This window comes from Vulpes vulpes, chromosome 2 (genome assembly GCF_048418805.1).
Source record: "Vulpes vulpes isolate BD-2025 chromosome 2, VulVul3, whole genome shotgun sequence".
Lineage (NCBI taxonomy): Eukaryota > Metazoa > Chordata > Mammalia > Carnivora > Canidae > Vulpes > Vulpes vulpes.
The window spans coordinates 85,134,140-85,155,717 of NC_132781.1; the positions used below are offsets into that span (position 1 = coordinate 85,134,140).

At 43.7% G+C, this 21,578-nt stretch overlaps 1 protein-coding gene across 6 annotated transcripts in view; it reads left to right on the forward strand.

Moving 5' to 3' along the window:
* Window positions 1-21,578, forward strand: part of ATP8A1 (ATPase phospholipid transporting 8A1) — a 223,950-nt gene that overhangs the window by 115,650 nt on the left and 86,722 nt on the right. For all 6 annotated transcript variants that reach the window (XM_072749097.1, XM_072749099.1, XM_072749096.1 and 3 more), the window contains 3 exons: window positions 2,179-2,318; window positions 16,067-16,205; window positions 19,425-19,489. In XM_072749097.1, coding sequence (XP_072605198.1) covers window positions 2,179-2,318; window positions 16,067-16,205; window positions 19,425-19,489 — 344 coding nt within the window. The remainder of the gene's footprint in view (window positions 1-2,178; window positions 2,319-16,066; window positions 16,206-19,424; window positions 19,490-21,578) is intronic.

A 21,578-nucleotide genomic window follows, 5' to 3' on the forward strand; every position in this document is an offset into this window, starting at 1 on the left:
TCAGGTCGTGATCCGGGTCCTGGGGTCAGGCCCCAGTCGGGCTCCCTGCTGCTCCCTCTGCCTCTGCCCTTCGCCCCCTGCTTGTGCTGGCTCTCTCGTGCACACACTCTTTCTCTCTCTCAAATAAGTAAATCTTTAAAAAAAAAAAAAAAAACTAAGCTTTTAGAACAATTAAAATAGTTATTCACAGTGTAGGTTCCAACTGACCACCTCTTAAGCCCCTAGCCCACGCCAGGCTCTGTGCGAGGCCAGGAAGTCGTGCAAAGGCCTGTCTCCATCCTCCTGAAATGCGTACTCTGTGCAGCCCGGCGGGGCACGTAGTCCAGGGGGTGATCTGCGTTAGATGGGAGGACGCGAGAGTCCTCAAGCAGTACGGCCACTTACTACACGAGTTTGTAGAGTCTTATCTCTGAACTTAACAGAAGTAGCCAGAGCTGTACCTGAATCTTCCATCTCAATTTTCACTGTGCATCAGCCAGGACTGTCGCCAGTAGGCAGCAGGCCTTGACCTCCGACTGCGTCCTTTGTTCCTCTTAATCCAGGCTACGAAAAAGTAGGATTGTCTTAAAAAGCACGAAGCTTTGAAAAGCAGGGACGTAGGGAACCTTCTCTCCCTTCTCCAAAAATGTAAGAGCACGGAGACATTCGTGTCCGTAGAGTTCAGATGCCTGGAGGCGCGTCCTCGGCTGGACTTGGCAGGGCAGCCTAGCTGGCACCCAGCACCTGTTCTGTCTCGGGAAGGGGGACGGAAGGAGCATCACCCTCTCCTCTGGCTGTGATAGGAAGACCTTTCGGCTCTTGGGCAGAGCTGACTTGGCTTGGCCTTCACCTCCACCCTTTTATTCCTGGCCCTCGGCTGAACAACAGTCTGACTCCGTGCTACCCCAGAGTCTAAGTCTCCAGCCAAGTTTCCAGAAGAGAAAAACATGTCCTGATATAGCCCCAAAGGCTTAAGTTCTCCGCTCAGTGTGCTGGCGGTAGGCAAGCCTACCCCTTCCTTGGAAGACGGAGTCCTCTGGGCCCTTCGTGTCCTTGTGTCCCCTGCGGCTCGTTCCTGACATGCCCCCTGGCCACAGTCGATTGGCCTGAGGTCCGTAGCCCCCCGTTGTTCTGAGAGCTAAGGACCTTGAGTGAGGGTGTTGTCTTCTCAGGAACCTGATTAACTGCGTTTGTCCTGGCTGAGAAATGCTTTTGCTGCTGCTTTGCTCCAGTCCACCATTTATTTTTTTTTTTCTGGCTTAGGGTAGCTTCCTGGTGAATTATGAAACTGATAGGCATGGAGCACGGGGCGTAGGCCGCCTCAGACAGCAGCTTTGAATGGTTTCCCAGGGTAGTTCTGAGGAGTACTTTGTTTAGTCACCATCCCTCAGTGTTTTAAGACTCTTTATACTATAAATTTACAGCGATAAAGAGCTGTAATAAGTAGAGCCCTGCAGCCCTGGAGGCAGATGGCCTTCCAGGTAGACCCCGTCGGGGTCCCTCTCTTTCTTCATAAGCCGCAGTTATAAGCGAGCCTCTATGCTCAGCGCTGAGGCTATAGATCGGAGGAACCCATCCCCTGCAAGATCGGTATGCTCATCCCGGATGGAGATCCACAGGAAACACAATTGGAAACGTTGCCGTTCACACCATACGAGCATTTGGGGATCTCTGCCTCTAGGGTCTGAGCAAGGTGAGAATCATCAGAGTGATGATTTTAAGAACTGAGTCTTCACGTAGATGCAAGGTAGATGTGGAGGGAGTTGGAGGGAGTAAGACGGGGAAAAAAGTGACCGGCATGTGCCCAGGCCTGGGGAAATAAGAGGAAGATGGCAGAGAAGGAGGTTGAAGGTCCTTGGTGTGTGGGGCGAGTGAGCCAGACTTTGGGGTTTGGACTTCATCCCGGGGATGAACGATTGAGAGATCTCCAACAAAAGAATAACCTGATAAGCTTAGGATTTTGGAAAAGTCACAAAGGATGTATTGAGAGAGCTGGGAACCGAAGGCAGAGCTCCAGTCAAAGGTGAGGGGAGCGTTGGCATGCATTTTACGCCAAGTTTACATCCTAACGGAATCAGACCAACATACTGTCTGAATTGAACCAGTCTTTTCAAATGCGACTTAGTTGTATCTGAGTGGAAGGGTCAGACTTCAAAACGAAACCGTATTTGGTGTTGGGACATGTGCTGCTTTTTTCAGGGTTAAGAACCTTATGTTTTGCCGTGGCTGAGATCTCGGAGAGCGACTTCCAGGAGTGGCGAGCGGTCTATCAGCGCGCGTCCACGTCTGTGCAGAACCGGCTGCTCAAGCTCGAAGAGAGTTACGAGCTAATTGAAAAGGTACGTGAAGGATTACTTTTGCTCGTATGGAAAGTTTGGTTTCCAGAAAACTTCAGTCTTTTCAAGGAGCCAATAAATAAAGATCAGAATGTCTGGACACACCGCTTACTGTCGAGCCTCCCCTGGTCTGAGCGTGAACAAATGTTGGCCGTGGCTAGAGCTTTTGCCGAAAAGTCTGTGGAATTGCTTTACGTGGACCTTCACTCTTTTTTGTGATTTTGGATCCGTGAGGTCAGCCTGTCTTCTTGCTTCTGTGTACTGTTTCTTCTGCGTCACTGAAGAGAAGCATGCTCTCCTCCCCGCACACTTGCACACAAGCGACGTGTACAGCTGCGTGTGCATGTAGGTAATCGAGGTGTGTGGTGGGGAATACAACATAATATAACACAAACACAGCTGTGGGGCTCTGTAGCTAATGACAAAGAATATATAAGTGAACGATCCAGTGTATTTGTATACGTACCTACACATCTACGTGCGCATCCCTCATCTGTGCCACAGCTGAAAATACTCCCATTTTACAGACAAGCAAGGCTGTTCACCCAAAAAGTGACGGACATGCTGTGAGTGATGCTGTATGAATAGCAGGAAGTTGTGCTTCCTTAAAAATAGCAGACATTTTTGTGTGCTGTTCACTGCGTGCCACGTGATGTCTGGAGGATTGACCTTAATCCTCACGGCATCCCTCTGAGGTAGGCACGATTTATTTATTTATTTTTCCAGTTTTACAGATGAAAAAATCAAGGAAACAGGTCAAGTAATTCGGTTGAGATGACACAGTTCGTAAGGGGGCGAGGCAAGACCCTCCTTCTGGCTCCAGAACTCATGCCCCTCACCGCTTAGGCAGCTTCATCCTCCCCTTCCCCTTGTCAGCACATAACTTCCTCCCCGCGTGATCCTTAGCCCTATTCGTTGCTTTTCTTAGGCTTCTGAGAACTAAAACAAAGTTTTCTCTTCCAAAGACTACTGTTTGGAAACAACTTTTCTCCTGTCTCCTGACGTACGTGGCCTGAATGTGATGTGGCCTTTACCCTCCGTGGCAGTGTGGTAGGATTAATACACGATGAGTTACCATCAGGTATTTGAAAATGGATCCTGAACATTAAGTCTTGTGTCTACACGAAGCGCCCCGTAGAAAATTCTGAGGTTGGATGTTAAATGTAGCTGGTTAACATGCTGACTCTGCGTGCCCTGGAGCTTATAGGTTAGATTTTATAGGTTTCACAGTTGTTGTTGGGTTTTTTTTTTTGGGGGGGGGGAGATGTTTATAATAATGTGTGATATTAAAAGCCTTGTGATTTCCATCTTTTATTTTATTTTATTTTATTTTTTTATTTCCATCTTTTAAATGAAACAGATGTTCAGCCTTCCTTCAGCAGGTGGCAGTCGTGAGTCACTGAACTTCTAGTTGCTTGGGGAAGTGGCCTTAGCCGCACGTGTACTTTGAGCTTACAGATACAGATGCCTCCCTGGGACGGCCTGTTGTCTACACCGAGTGAAAAGAGGGGTGGATAGCTAGTTCCATTTTGCATTCTGATAAGCCATGGTCTCCACGTTTTAATGAAAAATCTAAAAGCCAGAATGATGAAGGGATTGGTTCCCTTGCTCAGCCAGCTTCCAAAGGACTGGACTTCTGTGTCCCTCCTGACCCCTGAAACCATAATCTCATTCGGGTATTAGGTTCATTGACGCTACCGGGGCTGCTACTAGATGTTAGGTATCAGGGAAGCTCGAGCACGCCAGCAACACTCGCTCCCCTGAGACTCTGAGCATCGCCGGCCTAACAAATTTCTGGAGTCAGGAAATCGAAAGGAACCCAGAGTGGTGCCCCCACACACTTGGTCCAACGGAAGCTTCCAGGGAAGTGTTGACTTTTCAGATGAACCCCAGATGATTATTATTTTACCAGTTAAAGGAGATCAGAGGTCTTTTTTTTTTTTTTTACACAAAAGATCAGAAGTCTTTACGGGGGGCGGGGGAGACCCAGGCAAAAAGATACTGAAGAACTGGCAACAGAGATCTATTTTTCAGACAAATGCTTGTCCCGTCCCCGATCATTTGAAGACCATAGGGTTTTTCATGTATCTAGAGCCAGGGCAGTATGACCCCTTGTGTGGCCGGAGCTTCCATTGTTTGCTAAAATCATCAAGGATTAGTGTTGCACCAGAACTGGCTGCCCCAAAAACCACCTACTGAGGCAAGTTTGGGCCTGTCCGAGCGCAGATCCTGCAGGTGGCTTGCCCTGGCTTGACAGTCAGCTGCCATAGCAGTACGGGTCAACGTCTTGGCCTCTTTGGCTACTTTAGTGAGGCGTATTGATGATGTAATCTTTTTAATGTGATTGGAATCTGTTTTTTAAGTAGACCACCATGTTGGGCTTAGCATAGAAGATAGTGAATTTTAAACCATGAGAATGGTTTTTAAGTCCTTTTTTTTTTTCTAAGAACAGAACACATTTTCCAAACAAAATATTGCCTGAATCATCATATATATAATAGAGAAAAGCTGCTCTGTTTTAAAGAATGGAGGAGTAGGGAGGAGCCTCACGTGGGCTGTCCCCTCAGCCTCAGCACCTTGCCCTCGGCACGGTCTGGGAGGAGCTTTTCGTGATTTGGCGGCTCCACTGAGCACCATTTGAAAACCATATAAATATTCCATCTATTTGTGAAATTTTTAGAAAATGTGCTCCTCAGAATACTATAGATTTTTCAAGACTTTTCACTTCTCGATGAAAGACCAGATCGTCCTCGCGGTCCTGTATACAAGGTGTTTCTGAGCATATTTGCATTAATGATACAAAATGCCCCTGACATGTTGGTGGTAGTGTCATGCTAAAGACATTTGAAATTTGAAGGATTCGTAGAACCTTTCCTGAAAACAAGAATGTTTTTAATGTTACCAAATAAGTGACAGCTTTATTTTTCTTTTTGTTTTTTGGGGTTTTTTTTTTTCTTTAAAAGATGATGAAGGTTGTACTTTTAAACCTTATTCTCAACCTTATCCCTCCATTGTTCAAACAAGTTATTTGGTTTTTGAAATTTGATCCAACGCTTATTCCTTCGGGTATGTAACACCTAGCAGAAGCTGCAAAAATATCCAAAGAGACCCAAAAACATCCAAAAAGATAATGACATTGGTCCCTTGCCACAGTGCTTTGTCACTTTTCTTTCCCAGCAGTCTGAGCACTAGAAAGTACTCACTCCGCCCTCCAGGACACTAAGAATGAAATGTGAGAGGTTTGAAAAAGTTCTCTGGTTATTGTATCCCTATCGACAGTCGCTGTCCGAGGAGAGGATTGAGGACTTCCACATCCATCTATAAAATAACAGCATCATCTCTGCCATCGGGCGGGACGGTCTGAGCTCTATCACTTGCATTCAGGTGGTCAGCATTTCAAGATTAAAAAAATAATAATAATTCTGATGCTCTGAGTTGTTGCAAGATGTTCCCGAAACATCTTTTTTCTATTACTAAAGATAGGCCAAGAGGCAGCATTTATTCCCAGAGAGACGAAACCATGCAGAAACGAGAAGGTTCTCATAGTTAAAATGCAAAAGGCGTTGTTAGAAGCCTATCAGGCCCTTCAGGTGTCTTGCCCTAGTTTAGGAAGGGGATTGTGGCATCGCTTCGGGTTTTATGGAAGGAAATGCCTCTTCATGTCTTCGTCACCACTTCAGAGAACTTAATTGTCTCCTTTCAGACAATATTCTTTTTTTTTAATTTTGTTTTTTTATGATAGTCACAGAGAGAGAGAGAGAGAGGCAGAGACACAGGCAGAGGGAGAAGCAGGCTCCATGCACTGGGAGCCTGATGTGGGATTCGATCCCGGGTCTCCAGGATCGTGCCCTGGTCCAAAGGCAGGCGCTAAACCGCTGCGCCACCCAGGGATCCCCATCAGACAATATTCTTGACCTGCTTTACCTGCTTTAACCTTGTTCTTTTGAAAGATAATTGATGTATTTGGACTTGTAATTCTAGGTCATGAAACCACCTATTAGTGTTGGTTTGCATTTTTAAAAATCCAATTTTTAAAATGAAATTTAGAATTAATTTACATGTATTTGGTCGGGAAAATTACAGATAAGAGAATAATTATGAAGCTTTATGCTTCATTAGCAGTGGTTTCCCTGAAATTTCTCACCTTGTTCTTTGATCTGTCACTTTACATTTATTCTGACATCTTTCTAAAGCAGATTTTTTTTTTTTTACCTCCTATTCAAACTCTGCTGCTGGGTTCCTTTGAAAATTAATAGTGCAGAGGGCTCTGATCTTATCAGGGAAGATTTTTTATGATTAAATCATTGGTTGAAATAGGAAAGTGTGCCTTTATGGTAAATACAGGGTTTTTTAAAAACGTTTTATATTTATTTGCTTCAACAGAAGAGTGCAGCTGTATCTTCACCATTGCACAAATCACCTACTAATCGCATCTCATGTTTAAGAAAGCAAACTATTTATCTTGAGCGATAACAGAAAACAGAGTGGGTTATAGCAGGAGTTTAGATTGGGCAGTGATTGAAGCATTTCCCTGATGGTCAAATTGGGTTTTTTCTCTTTTTTTCTTTTTCTTGTTATGAGGCAGAGATTATGAACTATGTTTTTAAAAAATGATAACTTATCTGATGCAGTTTTTTAGTAGATTATAAGTCAGAGAGGAGCTTAAGAGTAATCAGAAAACAGTAGCTCTGACAATCTAGCTCTCCTTTGAAATCAGGTAAGAGTGTTTTATACACATTTTGTGACTTTTGATTAGCGTTGAGCATCTCCTAGATTGAAGCGTCATGAGAGCAAGGACTGTTTTTCAGGTATTCATCACAGAATTTCCAGCACTTGCCCATCTAGCCTGTGTTAACTACTGAATAAATACTTGACAAGGGCAGCCGGGTGGCCCAGCAGTTTAGCACCGCCTGCAGCCCAGGGCATGACCCCGGGGTCCCGGGATCGAGTCCGGCGTCGGCGTCGGGCTCCCTGCGTGGAGCCTGCTTCTCCCTCTGCCTGGGTCTCTGCATCTCTCTCTCTCTGTGTGTCCCTCATGAAAAAATAAATAGAATCTTTAAAAATAAATTAAATAAATAAATAAATACTTGACAAAATAATAAATGATTCAATTAAATGGTTTATCCAGAAGCGAAGTTTCTTTGGTAGGTGCTTGCTTAATAAAAGCCTGGCCCCTACTACTAATACAGCCCATGCTTTCTACACGGCGAGGATGTTCGCATCGCATCTGATTACTCTTAAGCTCTTCTCTGACTTCTAATCTATTTAAAGGACTGCGTCAGTTATCATTTTTTAAAAACATAGTTCATAATCTTTGCCTCATAACAAGAAGAAGAAAAAATAGAAAAAAAACCAATTTGGCCATCAGGGAAATGCTTCATGTTTGTCACTGAGGATTAATTTAGGGATGTGTCGGGGGAAAGAGCTAGTAATTTTCAGGAATGCGTTCTGTAGAAGTGTAGACGCAGCCACTTTAAAGACGAGTCTTCTAAGTTACGTAATCTATGAATGTGCGAAGCACAGGGTTGGAAAGATCCAGCAGCATGTGCCCGAGCACACAGCGGGCTCTGTTCAGGGCCGTGGGGTGCAGCACGGGACGGAGCCTGGGAACCAGCTCCTTGTCTTCAGTCTTAGTGGATGGAGATAGGACACTTGGAAACTGAAAAATCTAATTCCTGACAGGACTGAGTGTCCCTGAGACGGGACAGCCAGGGGTCGTGAGCTTTTCTACATTATTTCCTTTACTCTTCCCCCCAAATGGGGTTGACGTCTCTAGGATTTTTTTAAGGACTGCTTCGATGTGGCCTCGTATAGATGAGCCATCACACTCCGCGTGACTGAGCACAACAGTTTAGCGCCCTTCACGACATGTGGCAGCGAGTGGTGTGGAGGATTCCTAGAAAAATATAAAACTTAATGGAAAACAGGACTTTTCTTGAGCGTGTCTGACTGCCAAGTTCACGGGAGCCTCTGTGTTAGAATGGAGAGCTTTTTCAGATAAAACCACCGCTTTTATTCTCGGTAACTGCAAATATCACTTTCATTTGTACTGAAAAACGAAATGTACTGGATGAGAATTTACATGGTGTACTAGTGATTTCACGGTTTAAAATTCCAGTAGTTTCCTGTTTTACTGTTTGCTTAAGAATATTTGCAGTCTGTCAGCTTGTCTAATAATAAGACCTGCCACGTTTTGAGCATTGACCACGTTCCAAGCGTCCTGCTCTTTATCCTGATTATTTAGATCGAGGGCCAATAAACTGGGCTACAGAAGATGATCCATTGGGGCGAGCAGGAAAATGTTATAGCTTCTGTTTCTATTTACATTTTATCTCCACTTTTTAAAAAAAATAGTTTTCTGGTTTTGCATTCTGCAAAGTACAGGATTTATTAATGTAAACAGAACAAACATGTCCTACAAAAATACAGCAACGTCCTAGGTAAGAACTCAACATTTTTCCCTAAAATACTACTAAAAAAAAAAAAAAAATCTTGAGATGACTGATCTAATTCCATTCTCCGAACGACCCGATTCAGTCTGTGTTTTTAGTCTTCTCTTGCTGATGTAGAAATTCTTAGGAAAGTAGACTTGCTGAAGGACACACTTCCAGTGGTTGGCAGAGCAGGGATTCAAATCCCAGTTCTGTCTTAATTCCAAATCCCGTGTTAATAATCCGTATGTTATTCTGTGGGTTTGGATTAGGAGAAAGCAAGACTGTATGTGAAATGCTGTGACCCTGAAAAATAAAATGCCCCCAAGCATGTGGTTGCGTAATCTCCCGATTGGCACCTGAGAGGTAGGCGCGGGGCCAGGACACGTCCCCCGAGGCTGGGGGGTCGCCTCTGTGCATCCTGTCTTCTTTAAAATTTGGAGGCAGACCCTTGTTTTTCATGATTTTCCATCAGCTCATCTTCAGAATCGTTTTTAAAGTCCTCCGGTTTCCCTTCGGCCTCCCCGTTCCCACCTGCTCTCCTCTCTGGCCTCGTGGATCCCTTGCTGTGAGCGCTCCCTCCGTGGTCCTCTGCCCCCCGGGGGTGGGGGGGCATTGCTGTCTGCCCTCGCAGAGAAGATGGGTGGTGGTTTTGCAGGTTACGCCCAGTCTCCTCTGGGATCCCGATCCCTTGTGGCTGGGGGTGTGAATGCTGACCTTACTGGGCAAGCCCTTGGCTGCGTGACACTTGGGATAGGATTTCCGTGGTTCAGAAAGCACCAGGGTAAATCTCCTTCTTGGCCTTAGAAAAGCTAAGCAGCGGCCTGGTTTCTCCAGGGGTTCGATGCTCGCAGGCCTAGCATTCAGTAGCCCCACGTGAAACCCCACTAAAGGAAAGGAGTACGAGCTCCGCCTTCTTAAAATAACAGCCCACTGTTGCGTGCGCCAAGACGTTGAGAAGAAGAGCCACAGGAGGGAGTGCTGACCAGTCGAATGCACCACAGAGGGGAGCCCGCGACCTTTGCAGGCCACCATTGTCAGGTGGCCCAGGATACACACCCACCGGGCGTCCTTCTTCACTTCCCATATCTTCAAGCTAAATGGGGTGATGACTGCTGTCGCCTCTTACCTGGTCATAAGGCCTCTGTCCCTCCTAACCCGTCCCTGGTTGGCCACCAGTAACCCTTCTGGAACGTAAATCTGATCCCGACCCTCTGCTAAAACCGCCTCCTCAAATAACCTTTGTCTTGGAATCCGCAGACCCTCCCATTTCCAGGCCCTACTGGCTTTCCCAGCCTCATCTTGTTCTCACTGCTCCAGAGTTTGAGATGACTGATCCAATTTCATCCCTGGAGCCGTCCTACTAAATTAGCATTATTTAAATCACCACCACACCTCATTCCGTGAATTATTTCCATATTGTCTCAATGGCAACTTCTCAAGCACAATACACTCTTGCATACTTCTGCCTTCGCGCCTCGGATTTCTCCTGTTTGCAATGCCTTTGCCCATCCTTTGCACACCACGGCCAAGTCTTAATTCTTCATTTAAGACTTAAGGTCAAGTGTTCACTCGTGTTGGACTGGATTTTTTGGGCCACCCAGACTAAAGAGATCTCTTCCTTGTGTGTCTCTTTGGTTCCCAGAGAGTATGTGTTGTTTACTTTTAAGATAGTGTATGTGGCATTTGGTAATGTTATCTGGGGAGAACTCTGACGGTAGCCCTGTGTTCCAGGTACGAGATTTTGGCTGTGGTTTGGGATTTCAAGGAGAAAGAAATGGGACCAGAGGATCTGAGACCATGGTGAGGAAGAAGGGTAGGGTTTGGACAAGGAACTATCCAGAGCAGTGAGGCTCTGGCCCAGTGCAGAGACGGGCTGCTCACAGGCGTTATGCACCAGGGGTCTGCGAACCCGCACAACGGCCAAAGGCACCCACTGCATAATTCTGTAAATAATGTTTTATTGGGGGGCCCCTGGGGGGCTCCACAGCTGAAGTCTGCCTTCAGCTCAGGGCGTGATCTCGGGGTCCTGGGATCGAGTCCTGCATCGGGCTCCCTGCAGGGAGCCTGCTTCTCCCCCTGCCTGTGTCTCTGCCTCTCTCTCTCTGTCCCTCATGAATAAATAAATAAAATATTTTAAATAAATAAATACATTTTTATTGGAACACAGCTACACCCACTTGTTTACACACAGTCTGGCTATTTCTGTGCCACGACAGAACAGAGTCATTGCAGCAGAGAATGCACGGCCCTCAAACCCTAAATACAATATTCACCGCCTGCCCCTTCACGAAGAAGCGTCGTCAGCCGCGCTCTGCGTAGGCAGTCGTCAGGGCTGTAGGCCCTCAAGCCCGCCGCGCTGCTGCCGTCGCACCTGGTCTCACCCCAGGCCTACTCAGTGAAAAGTTCTGGGCTTGGGGCCTAACGATCTGTGGGTAATAGATTCTCCGGGTGACTCTGAAGACCACCACGGTAGGCTCCCGGCCCCGTGGCTAATGACTGGGGGTCTCGGGGAAGCAGTCACCGGTAACAGGAGAGGAGGCGCAGTCCGAAAGCTGCGGGGAATCCGGAGAGGAGTCTCTGCTGGCTCATTCTAAACTACAGATGGCACAGAGGAGAGGACTCGTTGTGTCCCCCCCTTGCCTGGAGCGTGTCTGTGGGAGAAGGAGGGCAGGCCTGTGTGCAGGGAGAGGCGCCAGCCCCAAAAGGTGACTGGGAAATAGGTGCACTTGGCAGGTGTCGCTCAGGACCGAGTCTGCAACCGACCCAGAGACGCAGAGTTACTACCAAAGACTGAGAACCGAAACGAATGTTTAAGAAGCTAATGATTTGAATAAAATTCTAACTTTCATTTAATCTCGGTTTTACTCGTTAACTTCTCATTAGCTGCCTTTTGGGTGTTTGTTGATTCCTGGGATTTCGTTCTCACCATCCGCTCAGCTGCACATCTCTTTGACCTTGGATAATTTACTTCAACCTCCCCAAGGCTATTAACTGAATTAATACATGCAAAGCACTTGGCAGTATCTGATATATTTTCTCTAGTAAGGAAATCTTCCTGGTCCCAATCTTATTTTATATTGAAATAGGGGAAAAAAAAAGAAAGAAAAGAAATAGGGGTTACCAAATGTTGCTCATATTTGCCCATATTGACTCTGGTAGGAAGACTTTGCTTACTGACGTTCTTTCTTTATTTGTCTTTAAAGAAACTTCTGCCAAATAGCCCATGTTGTAATCTGAAGCCCAAGTTGATACGAGTTTGATTATTATGCTTTTTATCTTTTAGGAACATTATCACAGGCTTTTAAAAAATACAAAATAATCTAAGTACTAACCAAACATTTGCTCATATGGAAACAAGTCATTTTGAGGTTCTGTTATTTAGCAAAATATACATGTACTGGGAAAAACATAATTTCTAAATCCATCATAATACAATTTAATGTACAGTTTTTAAATACGCTGCATGAAGCCTTTTATCTTTATTCGGGTAGAAACTCGACATTTATGTGCCTTTTAAAAAATTCTGCATACATTATGAACATCTGAAAGAGAAAATGAGGTTATTGAGGGCTTTACTAGGTGAGTAAATATTATTCCATGATTTTTCAGTGATAATTAAATCTACATTATGTCGAAGAGTCATCAACCTGAAACCTTTATAACTTTCGGCATAGTGACATTTTGAAAGTAAAATTAGTGTTTGGGGTGGTTTTTTTTTTTTTAATTCCATAAATGCCATGGGAATTTTATCACGTTTCAACACTTGCAGAATATGTAATTCCCATAGTGCCCATTAGTGGCCATCTGTGTAAGGTAATACATGTTTGGGATGAAATTGATTATGGCTTAAACACTCCTGTGTTATGATCAGGAAAAGCACGCAAAGTTCAAATCTTTTCTTCTAATGGGCCTTATGTAGCTAAAGATATTAATTTCCAGGGCCAACACACCCTATCACTCAAGATCTTAATCTCACAATAAATGACACCGGGGCCAAAGGAAAGGAGGCTGTAGAGCCTTCTACTAAAATTAATAAGTGCTGAACCCAAGGAGTTCTTAGGATAAAAGGAAGATTAACAGGCTTGGGAACACAGTTTTTCCTGTGTAGACGTCCAAGTAGACCCACTGCAGTTTTGCTGAATATTCAGAACTGTTTCATTACCCTTTTTAGAAATTCCTGTTAGGATAGTCACCAACACACCCGGGTAGCCTGCTTGTTGGCTTTTTCTCCATATCCACATCGCTGACCCTACCTGTTTAGTCCTTAATATTATCTTCACCTGGTTTGAAAAGTGTTTCTTTTTTACTTGTGCAAAACCAGGTGCTTTCCTTCTTACAGAGATGGCTTCAGTGTGATCCCCCTCATGCAGTCATGTTATTTTTATTGGATTTGTGCATGATGATACATAGACCTGTATACTTCCTGAGCTCAATTCTCCCCTTCGCGTTACAAGACCCACAAATATATTTATGTTTTTCTAATGAATGTGTTCACACCTTGGCTCTCCTGTTATCTAGGTACCCAAGGATTTTGTGAGACATTATGAAAAATCATAATTTTTAGGTTAGAAATTTTTGAAATAAAAAGAAAATTTTGAGAGCTTGTTTTACTGGACTGGCCCCATGTTCATTAAAAAAAAAAATCTCATCATGCCTTCTGTGGAATATTTGTTATTTGAACACAGCTATATTCTGATCTTCCCCGGGATGGGGGCCAGGATGGTTTAGCTGCAAATGCCCCAAAAATGGCTGAAAGAATGGATCAAATCATCGTCTAAACTTTGAAATACAGCAATTGTCGTGTTGGCATGGTTGTTGCTGAACTGTTCTTCCTTTTCATTCCTGAACTTCTTGATGATAATTATTCATCAGGTTATGATAGATTTCAAATCTGCTTCCCATTAAAGATAATAAAATAATACTATCTCCTTAAGGAAGAGAATTTGCCTTCCTGTCTTATGTATTATAAACTAAGAAGTCACGCATCAAGTGAATCTAATAGCTATATAACTTATTTGGAGTATATTGAAAAGAATATGGTCTAGATTGCAACAAACAGTACTTTATAATATTTGGGTTTTGGAATCTCTCTCTCTCTTTTTTTTCTTTTTTTCTTTTTCTTTTTTTTTTTTTTTTTTTTTTTTTTTTTTGGCATTCACTCACTTTCACTAACGCACCAAACACTGAATGTTGATGTCAGTATTCTGGAGACGAAGTATAAACATGAACAAGACATGGCCCCTACTCTTGACAAAACTCTCAGTTGTATATTTAAGCACTTAATCTGAGGAGCACCTGGGTGGCTCAACAGTTGAGCATCTGCCTTCGGCTCAGGGCATGACCTCGGGGTCCTGGGATCAAGTCCCACATTGGGCTTCCCTTCAGGGAGCCTGCTTCTCCCTCTGCCTGTGTCTCTGCCTCTCTCTGTGTATCTCTCATGAAAAAATAAATAAATAGTTAATCTGAATATGATAAATTAAGATGTGAATATGAGTAAAGCTCCATCAAGGCACTGCAGAGGGGAAAACTCGTTTTAGAAATAAAACTTCAAAAAAAGAAAAAAAAAGAAATAAAACTTCATAGAAGCAGTAACTTTTGAGTTTGGCCATGCAGGAGGAGCCAAGTCTCTCCAGGCAAAGTAAGGGAGAACGTGTGGTGTGTATCTATAAACATGCACGCACACACAGATACACACGGACAGCATCACCGATGCACGTGCATGCCTATCTGTAAGCGCTGTGGCAAAGACTGTTGGCTGGCTAATTTAACGCCCATTCCCATTCCTCTTCTCTCTTGCCATCCCACAGTCAAGGCTGGGAAAGCTAAGTACTAACAGTTAAGGATGGCCGTGTAAATATAATTAACCAAATAGGGCAGTATTTGGAAATCTGCTTTTAGGAACACTTTTACTTTCAAATAAGAGATGGATACAGTGGGCATTATTCCCGGACTCCTGTCTCAGGTGGTGGCTAATGTAATTACAGTCATAGTAGCCTCCTGGAGGTGTTGAAAGAGACCTGCAGAGGGAGTTGAGCTGTTGGTCTCAGGCCCACAACTGCCTGTCCCAGGACTACTTATGGAAGGAACATCAAATCTTCTTTTAAGCCATTGTTAGATTTTTTTTTCCCGTTACTCATAGGCAAAAGCATTCCTAACAAATACATCCATAAACTCTCTCGTGCTTATTCATATGTGTTTGCATATATTTCCAATGCCTATCAAGACTTAGGACTAAGTTTAGACTTACGTTTTTGGTAAATAGTAAACAGAACTTAATGTTAGAAGGAAGACAGACTATGGAATGTTTTCTTTGTTGCTACCAATTTGGACACTCTCCTTAGCACTTGACTTCCCTTGTATCTGTACTGTCCTTGTCTGGTGTTTTAAATAAAACAAAAGTGAAAAGGGAGGAAAAAGCTTAAAAAGAAAGATAAACGTTGGGGTGGATCATACTGGTGGTTAGGTTACAGGGGAAATCCAGGAATCGGTCGACTGTGGCTTAGTTGGTCACTGTGCATTCCTGTGTATTTAAGACCAAGAACCATTGTATCTATCTACATGGTGAGCCAGTTTCCCTAACAACCAAGTTGTTCTCTTTTTTCCTCCGTTTAAGAAGACAAGAGTAGAAACCCTTCTTCTTCTTGGTGAACAATGAGAAGAGCTTTCTGCAGGACATGTTGATTGTGGTCGCTCTTGTATGACACACACCACCTAGCGAGCAAGCAGTCTTTAACAGACTCTGGCCTCCTACTACACAAGTAGGGAGCAACGTGAGAAGTGCCCAACCTGCTCTTGGCTACAGAGACTGAGGCTGTCCCTTGGATTCATCCTCTCTTCCTCGTCGTTTCTAACTGTATGATGTGTGTATATTTTCTGCGTCAAATTACGATTTAATCATATAAGCTTTTTTTCAAATGCTTTTTCAAACAGGTCAGCAGGATTGCTTCTTTGCTGGGTTGATCTTCCTTAGTTTTTGTCGTTGCTGTTTGTTATGAGCCACCTGCTCCTCTTTAACTCCCTTTTGATTTCTCCCTGCCATATGATTTTTTGTTGTGTTTTGTTGTTGTGTTTTGTTTTTATAGGAGTCCATCCCCTGCCTTAGAAAGGAATAAGGTAGTACAGATATCTTCAAGTTCATGCCGAAGTACTGGATTCAAAGTCGGGGATCCTTAAGAGAAAATTCAGTGGGATGGTTGAATTCACATCAAGTCTCCGTGTTACCGTTTAGTCTCTGATTGAAAGACATATGCACACTTCAATTCTTAAAGAATCTAAACTGGTTTACCTCTTAAAATTTTTTCCTCTCATCTTCTCCAGAATCTTCAGCTACTTGGAGCTACAGCCATTGAGGATAAATTACAAGATCAAGTGCCTGAAACTATAGAAACTCTCATGAAAGCAGATATCAAAATCTGGATCCTCACGGGGGACAAGCAGGAAACCGCCATCAACATTGGTAATTCACCTAATTTCAAACTCTAAATTTTGATGCTTAACACGTTGACATATTTTAGAAGACAAACTTGAGATATTTCAAGATCTGAAGGACGTGGTTTTGTAAGATCTCCATTTGTAATAGTATTGGGCTTACCTGTTTACTAATGGCCCCTTTGCATTTAACAAGTCTCCCACAACCACAAAATAACCCTCTCTCACCTTTGTATTTCTACCTACCTCTACCTTCCATCCATAATTGACGCGTGTAGGTAACATCTCTGCAGTTGTCTGTGAAAGTCTGGAGACTGGGTTTATGGCAGGCTTGTATAGTATTGGCAGTTGTTCATGTGACCAAAGGCGATTTCTGGGAAGAGAAATAAGAAGGTTGCCAGTTCATCCCGCATTCATCCTGCAGTTAATTCATTCTTCAGAAAGAGGTTTTATTAGTCTGCTCACGCTGCCATAACAAAATACCAGAGATTGTGCAAGTTCAATAACAGAAATTTATTTTCTCTCAGTTCTAAAAACTGGAAGTCCAAGATCAAGTGTCAGCAGGTTTGGGGTCTCCCGAAGCCTCTCTTCCTGGCTGGCAGTGGCCACCTTCCTCCTTGTCCTCCATTGACCTCTCCTCTGTATCTACAGAGGATGCACACTCCCGGTGTTGCTTTCATTTCTTAGAAGGGCACCGTTGCTATTAGATCAGGAACCTGCCTTCTGATCTCATTTAGTTCTAACTTCTTAAAAGCAGGTTCTGCAGATACTGTGCAATAGGGCTTCAGCATGTAAAATTAGGGGAACACAGTTCAAGCCATAATAGAGGTCTTACTGAGAAGAAGGTGAATATTTGGTGTGAGGCCTATTATACCAGTAATGTGCAGGAAAACGTCACTTTTTTTTTCTTCCACATTCAGTATAGCAGGTGGCCTGCACTCTGTAAACCCTGACATAGATTTGGCCTCTGGATATTAATGATATGAATTACATCCAAAACTCTCCCAAAGTCGAAGAAACCATTCAGAGGCATTGACAGCATAAAACCACATTTTTAGAAAGTCACCGTCAAATATCATTATTTAAGAAACATTTAGCTAATACTCCTTTTAGAAGTTTTAGTAATCTCAGTATTCCTCATATATAAAACCCCAGATTTATACTAAATGGCTGATAGTAGAGGAAAATTATTTTTTAAAAGACACCAGCTAGTAGAAGTTTAAATCTATAAGCCATGCAAATGGTTAATTTGGGTTATAAAAATTATCACTAGTGTTAGAGACAAATGGAAAGAAAATGTGCAAAGGATATAAAATGCTTTAGAGTTGGGAGACCTGAAAAAGACAAATATGCTGAATTGAAAACATGGCTACAGGTGGAGGGAGACTGTATGGTGGCAGAGTGATACCTGAGGAAAATAAGTTCAGGGTGTGTAGCCATGACGACAGTTCCTGTGAAGAGTACGGTGGTGGCATCTGGTAACATTTAACTTGTAGAGTCTTGGGCCATAATCTTTGGGGCCTTTTTCATAGAATAAAGCTGGTGAGACTCACTCATATAACAAATGGTTACGGTGCGTTGCACAGAAGGATTCAGGTTTAAGTGAGAAGGTCAGAAAGAACTCATCGAGATGGTGACATTTGAGAAACGACCCAAGAGAGTTGATAGAGCTTGTCCTTCGGATGATGAGGGAAAGCTGTCTTCTGTTCTGGAAAGAGAAGAAATGCAGAGAGGGAGAGTAGGAGAAAAGGATAGTGTAACCGAGCCCAGATTGGATGGGGCCTCCCAGGCCCCGGGGAGGGAGGGGGGCTTTGTGTTTACTCTGGGGAGATGGGCAACCCCAGGGTGGTTCTGAGCAGAGGAAAGATGGGGACTGGCTTTCCCATGAAAATGACTTTCCACAGTCTGGCCTGTAGGCTGGCAGAGAATGGGCTGGAAGGGAAGCAGGGGTGGAAGCAGGGAGACCAGAGAAGAGGCTGTTACGTTAATCCAGGTGAGGCACAGTGGTGACTGGGACCTGGGTGGTAACAGTGAAGGTGATGAGAAATGGCCAGAATATTATTTTAAAGGATTGACTAATAGATTGGATGTGTCGGGTATGAGAGAAACACGGACTCAGGCATAACTCCAAGGAATTTTAGCCATCGTGACTGAAGGATGCGGTGGTCGTTAACCAAAATGGGGAAGACTGAGGAGAAGCAGGTGCTCTGGGAGGACATCAAGAATCTAGGTTTTGGATATGTTAAGTTTGAGATGCCCGTTTTGCACCTCAGCGTCTGCTGTTAACACAGACACTGGGATGTGAGAGTCTGGGGTTCAGGAAAGAGCTCTAAGTGGGAGATGTGAGTCCCAGAATGAACAAGGTGTAGGTGGTTTTTAAAAACCGTTGTATCTGGGGCACCTGGGTGGCTCCGTGGTTGAGCGTCTGCCTTCAGCTCAGGTCGTGACCCCGGCGTCCTGGGATCAAGTCCCACATCGGGCTCCCCGAAGGGAGCCTGCTTCTCCCTCTGCCTGGGTCTCTGCCTTTTTGTGTGTGTCTCTCATGAATAAATAAAATCTTTAAAAATAAACAAACAAACCATTGTATCAAACGAGCTCACAAAAGGAGCAAGTATAGGTGATATTATTTTACGTGCGATGGTCATATTTTAAACACCAGTCAGCAGGGTGGCTTGTTTGGCTCCAGCCACGTTGGTCTGTTTGCAGATGGGTTCAGAGCAGCAGAGGTAGTTTAACCAGTAGGTGATTTTGCTCTGCGGTAAGTAAAGCAAAGCAAGAGGACGGGACCTCAGAGGGCAGGACCACAGTCCAGGGGCAGGGCCATGGTGGTGTGGGATCAGCGGTCCAAAAGATAGCCCTCCTGCACTTTCCCCAGGAACAATCACCAGCCCCTCTTCTGCTCCTCGTGTTGGTCATCAGGAAGGCTATTCCACATGAATTTATTAGGTTTTGGGACACTGAAAGTCATTACCATATTGTCTTTCCCTACTTGTTGATCAAGACAACCTTAACACACCCAGTGTTATACCCTTGTGTCCCTCCTATAAGAAGGAAGAACGTGCCTTCAACGTCCTGCAAACCTGGAAACCGCTGACTTCATCAGTGTCCTAATAAAATAGACAAAACCTTAATTTTATCTATAAATAAGATTTAGGTTATTTTTAGAGTGTTACCACTTTAGCATCTTCCCTGCTTCTCTCTAGAGAAATGGATTCTATCAATTAATCTACTCTGTGTTTGGACATAGGACACTCCTGCAAACTGTTGAGGAAGAACATGGGAATGATCGTTATAAACGAAGGCTCTCTTGATGTAAGTAAAATCATTTTTTTTAATCCTTTAACAAATTAATCATCTTGCAGTATTTTATATTCAAATAGCTTTGGAAATCTTCCTCAGGTTAAAAGATCATTCTCGCTCCTGCTCTGGTGTCACGTAACGTTTACTGGTCTGAACCATGTTGATGTAAATAGATTCCAGTTTTATGTCCACAAGCAGCTAAAACAAGTCACTGAATGATTTGCTTGATGGTGTGAGACGAAACTGCTTTACAAAAGCATCATGTCAGGAGGTTACTGAGTGATTGCAGCTTGTTCATATCTACCTGGGAATTTTGTATATTCATCGCTTAATATCTGCTTTAGCTTCCAGGGTTCATATATATTTTGTTTCTTTAAAAAGAAATCTGTGGAACCTATTAAATGGCATGAATTCACCATTCCTTATAGGAAAGTCATGTTGTTCTGTTTTGGGTTTTTTTAGTGTCCTAATTTCTGGGCCGAAATGTAAATCCCTAGGATGTCCTTTTTTCAGGGCTGCAATCACATGAAGTTATATTTGGGAAAGAAGGGAAGATTTGTTGTGTGTACAGTGTAAAATAGAAGTTACGCCAAAAAAAAAAATTGCAGGTCAAATGACCTGTAAGAATTTTAAAGTAAAGGTGAGTGTTTGTAACTTAAGGTGGAAGACAGAACCAGGGAGGTGACTATACGGCTGCTTGAAATAGCCACTGTGACGCAAAAAGCAGAGCAGAGAAAAACCTGTTGTTAAAGATGTGAGTGAAGTGGAGAGGCCACTGTGTTCGAGGGATGGTGAAGAGGCAAATGTTCAGAGGTCAGGAGGAGAACAGAAATTATATGTAAGAAGCGATTGGACTTCTGATTTTTGGATTGGTTGATGGTCTCTTCATGATTTGGCCTCAAAAACAATCCCTGTGACCCTTTTCCCTTTCTTGTGAAACCTTTGAGACACTGGTAGCCTAAAGAATAACATATGATTTTTGAAACTGTGAAAGTTGTTCACATCCTTAATAATAAGTACATTTTGTGAACCATGCCTTAATCCTACAAGCACAAACTAAAAAAAAAAAAAAAAAAAAAAAAAAAAAAAAAAAAAATTCTAGCCTGTGGTTGGAAGACTTTCCTTTTTATTTACTCATTCAGTAGACCTCTGACAAGCACCGAGAATATGCCACTAAGTGAGCACTCAAGGGACCCCGCCCCTTCTGGTTTGTTGTCTCTGTTCCCTAACCCCTCAGGTTGTTAATTTTTTGGTTTATTCAAGTTACAATGTCGTGAAAAATTATGACTGTGCTAGCCTTGCCCTTCAAAACCTCACAGATAATAAGTAAAATGCAAACAAGTAAAGAACAAAACAGATACCAAAAATTTTTTTAAAAAATAAAAATGAAGAACAAAATAGATACAGAAATAAGGTAGGTGTCTTGCTATGAAATTATATATTGTGAAGCTCAGGGAGGTGTTGTTAAAGTAAGCGGCGTTTAGTTAGAGGCGAGTAGCTGAGTGATGGAGGAACACCTGAAGCAGAAACTGAATGCAAGTCAGTTCAGGGTATATTTGGGGCATGAAAGAGGAGCGTTAACACAAGGTCTTAATTTTTTAAAGTTTTCTTGGACTAAGTGTAGGCACATAAGGGGTAAAGTTAAAGCTATAGAAAGGGGCAAGTGCACGTGTTAAAAACGTGAATCGCCTCCCTCACACCCAACCTCCCTGGTTTCTGCCCCGAGGGATGGCCACCAGCTCCAGTGTCCGAGGGTTCGTCCAGCGATGTTGTGCTACGGCTGGGGGCTACACACGTGTTTGTCGGTGCACAGACCCTCTTATCAAACACAAGTCACAACATGCAGTTCACGCTGCTTTATACTTCCTCTCCTTAGCAGTTGCTCTGCAGTAGCATAGGTGAAGCCACCCAGGTCGTCTCCAACGGCGACACAGTGTTTATAAGGAGCCCGTGGAGAAATGACAGAGGAGTGGAAGCTGGAAAGGTGGTCTCAGGTCAGCTGTGGGGGTCTGGGCCAGCACTGAGGACTTGCTTCCACCACCGGGCAAGGGAGGCAACTTCATCAGCCTCTTCAAAGAGGCGGGATGGGAGACAAGGGTCC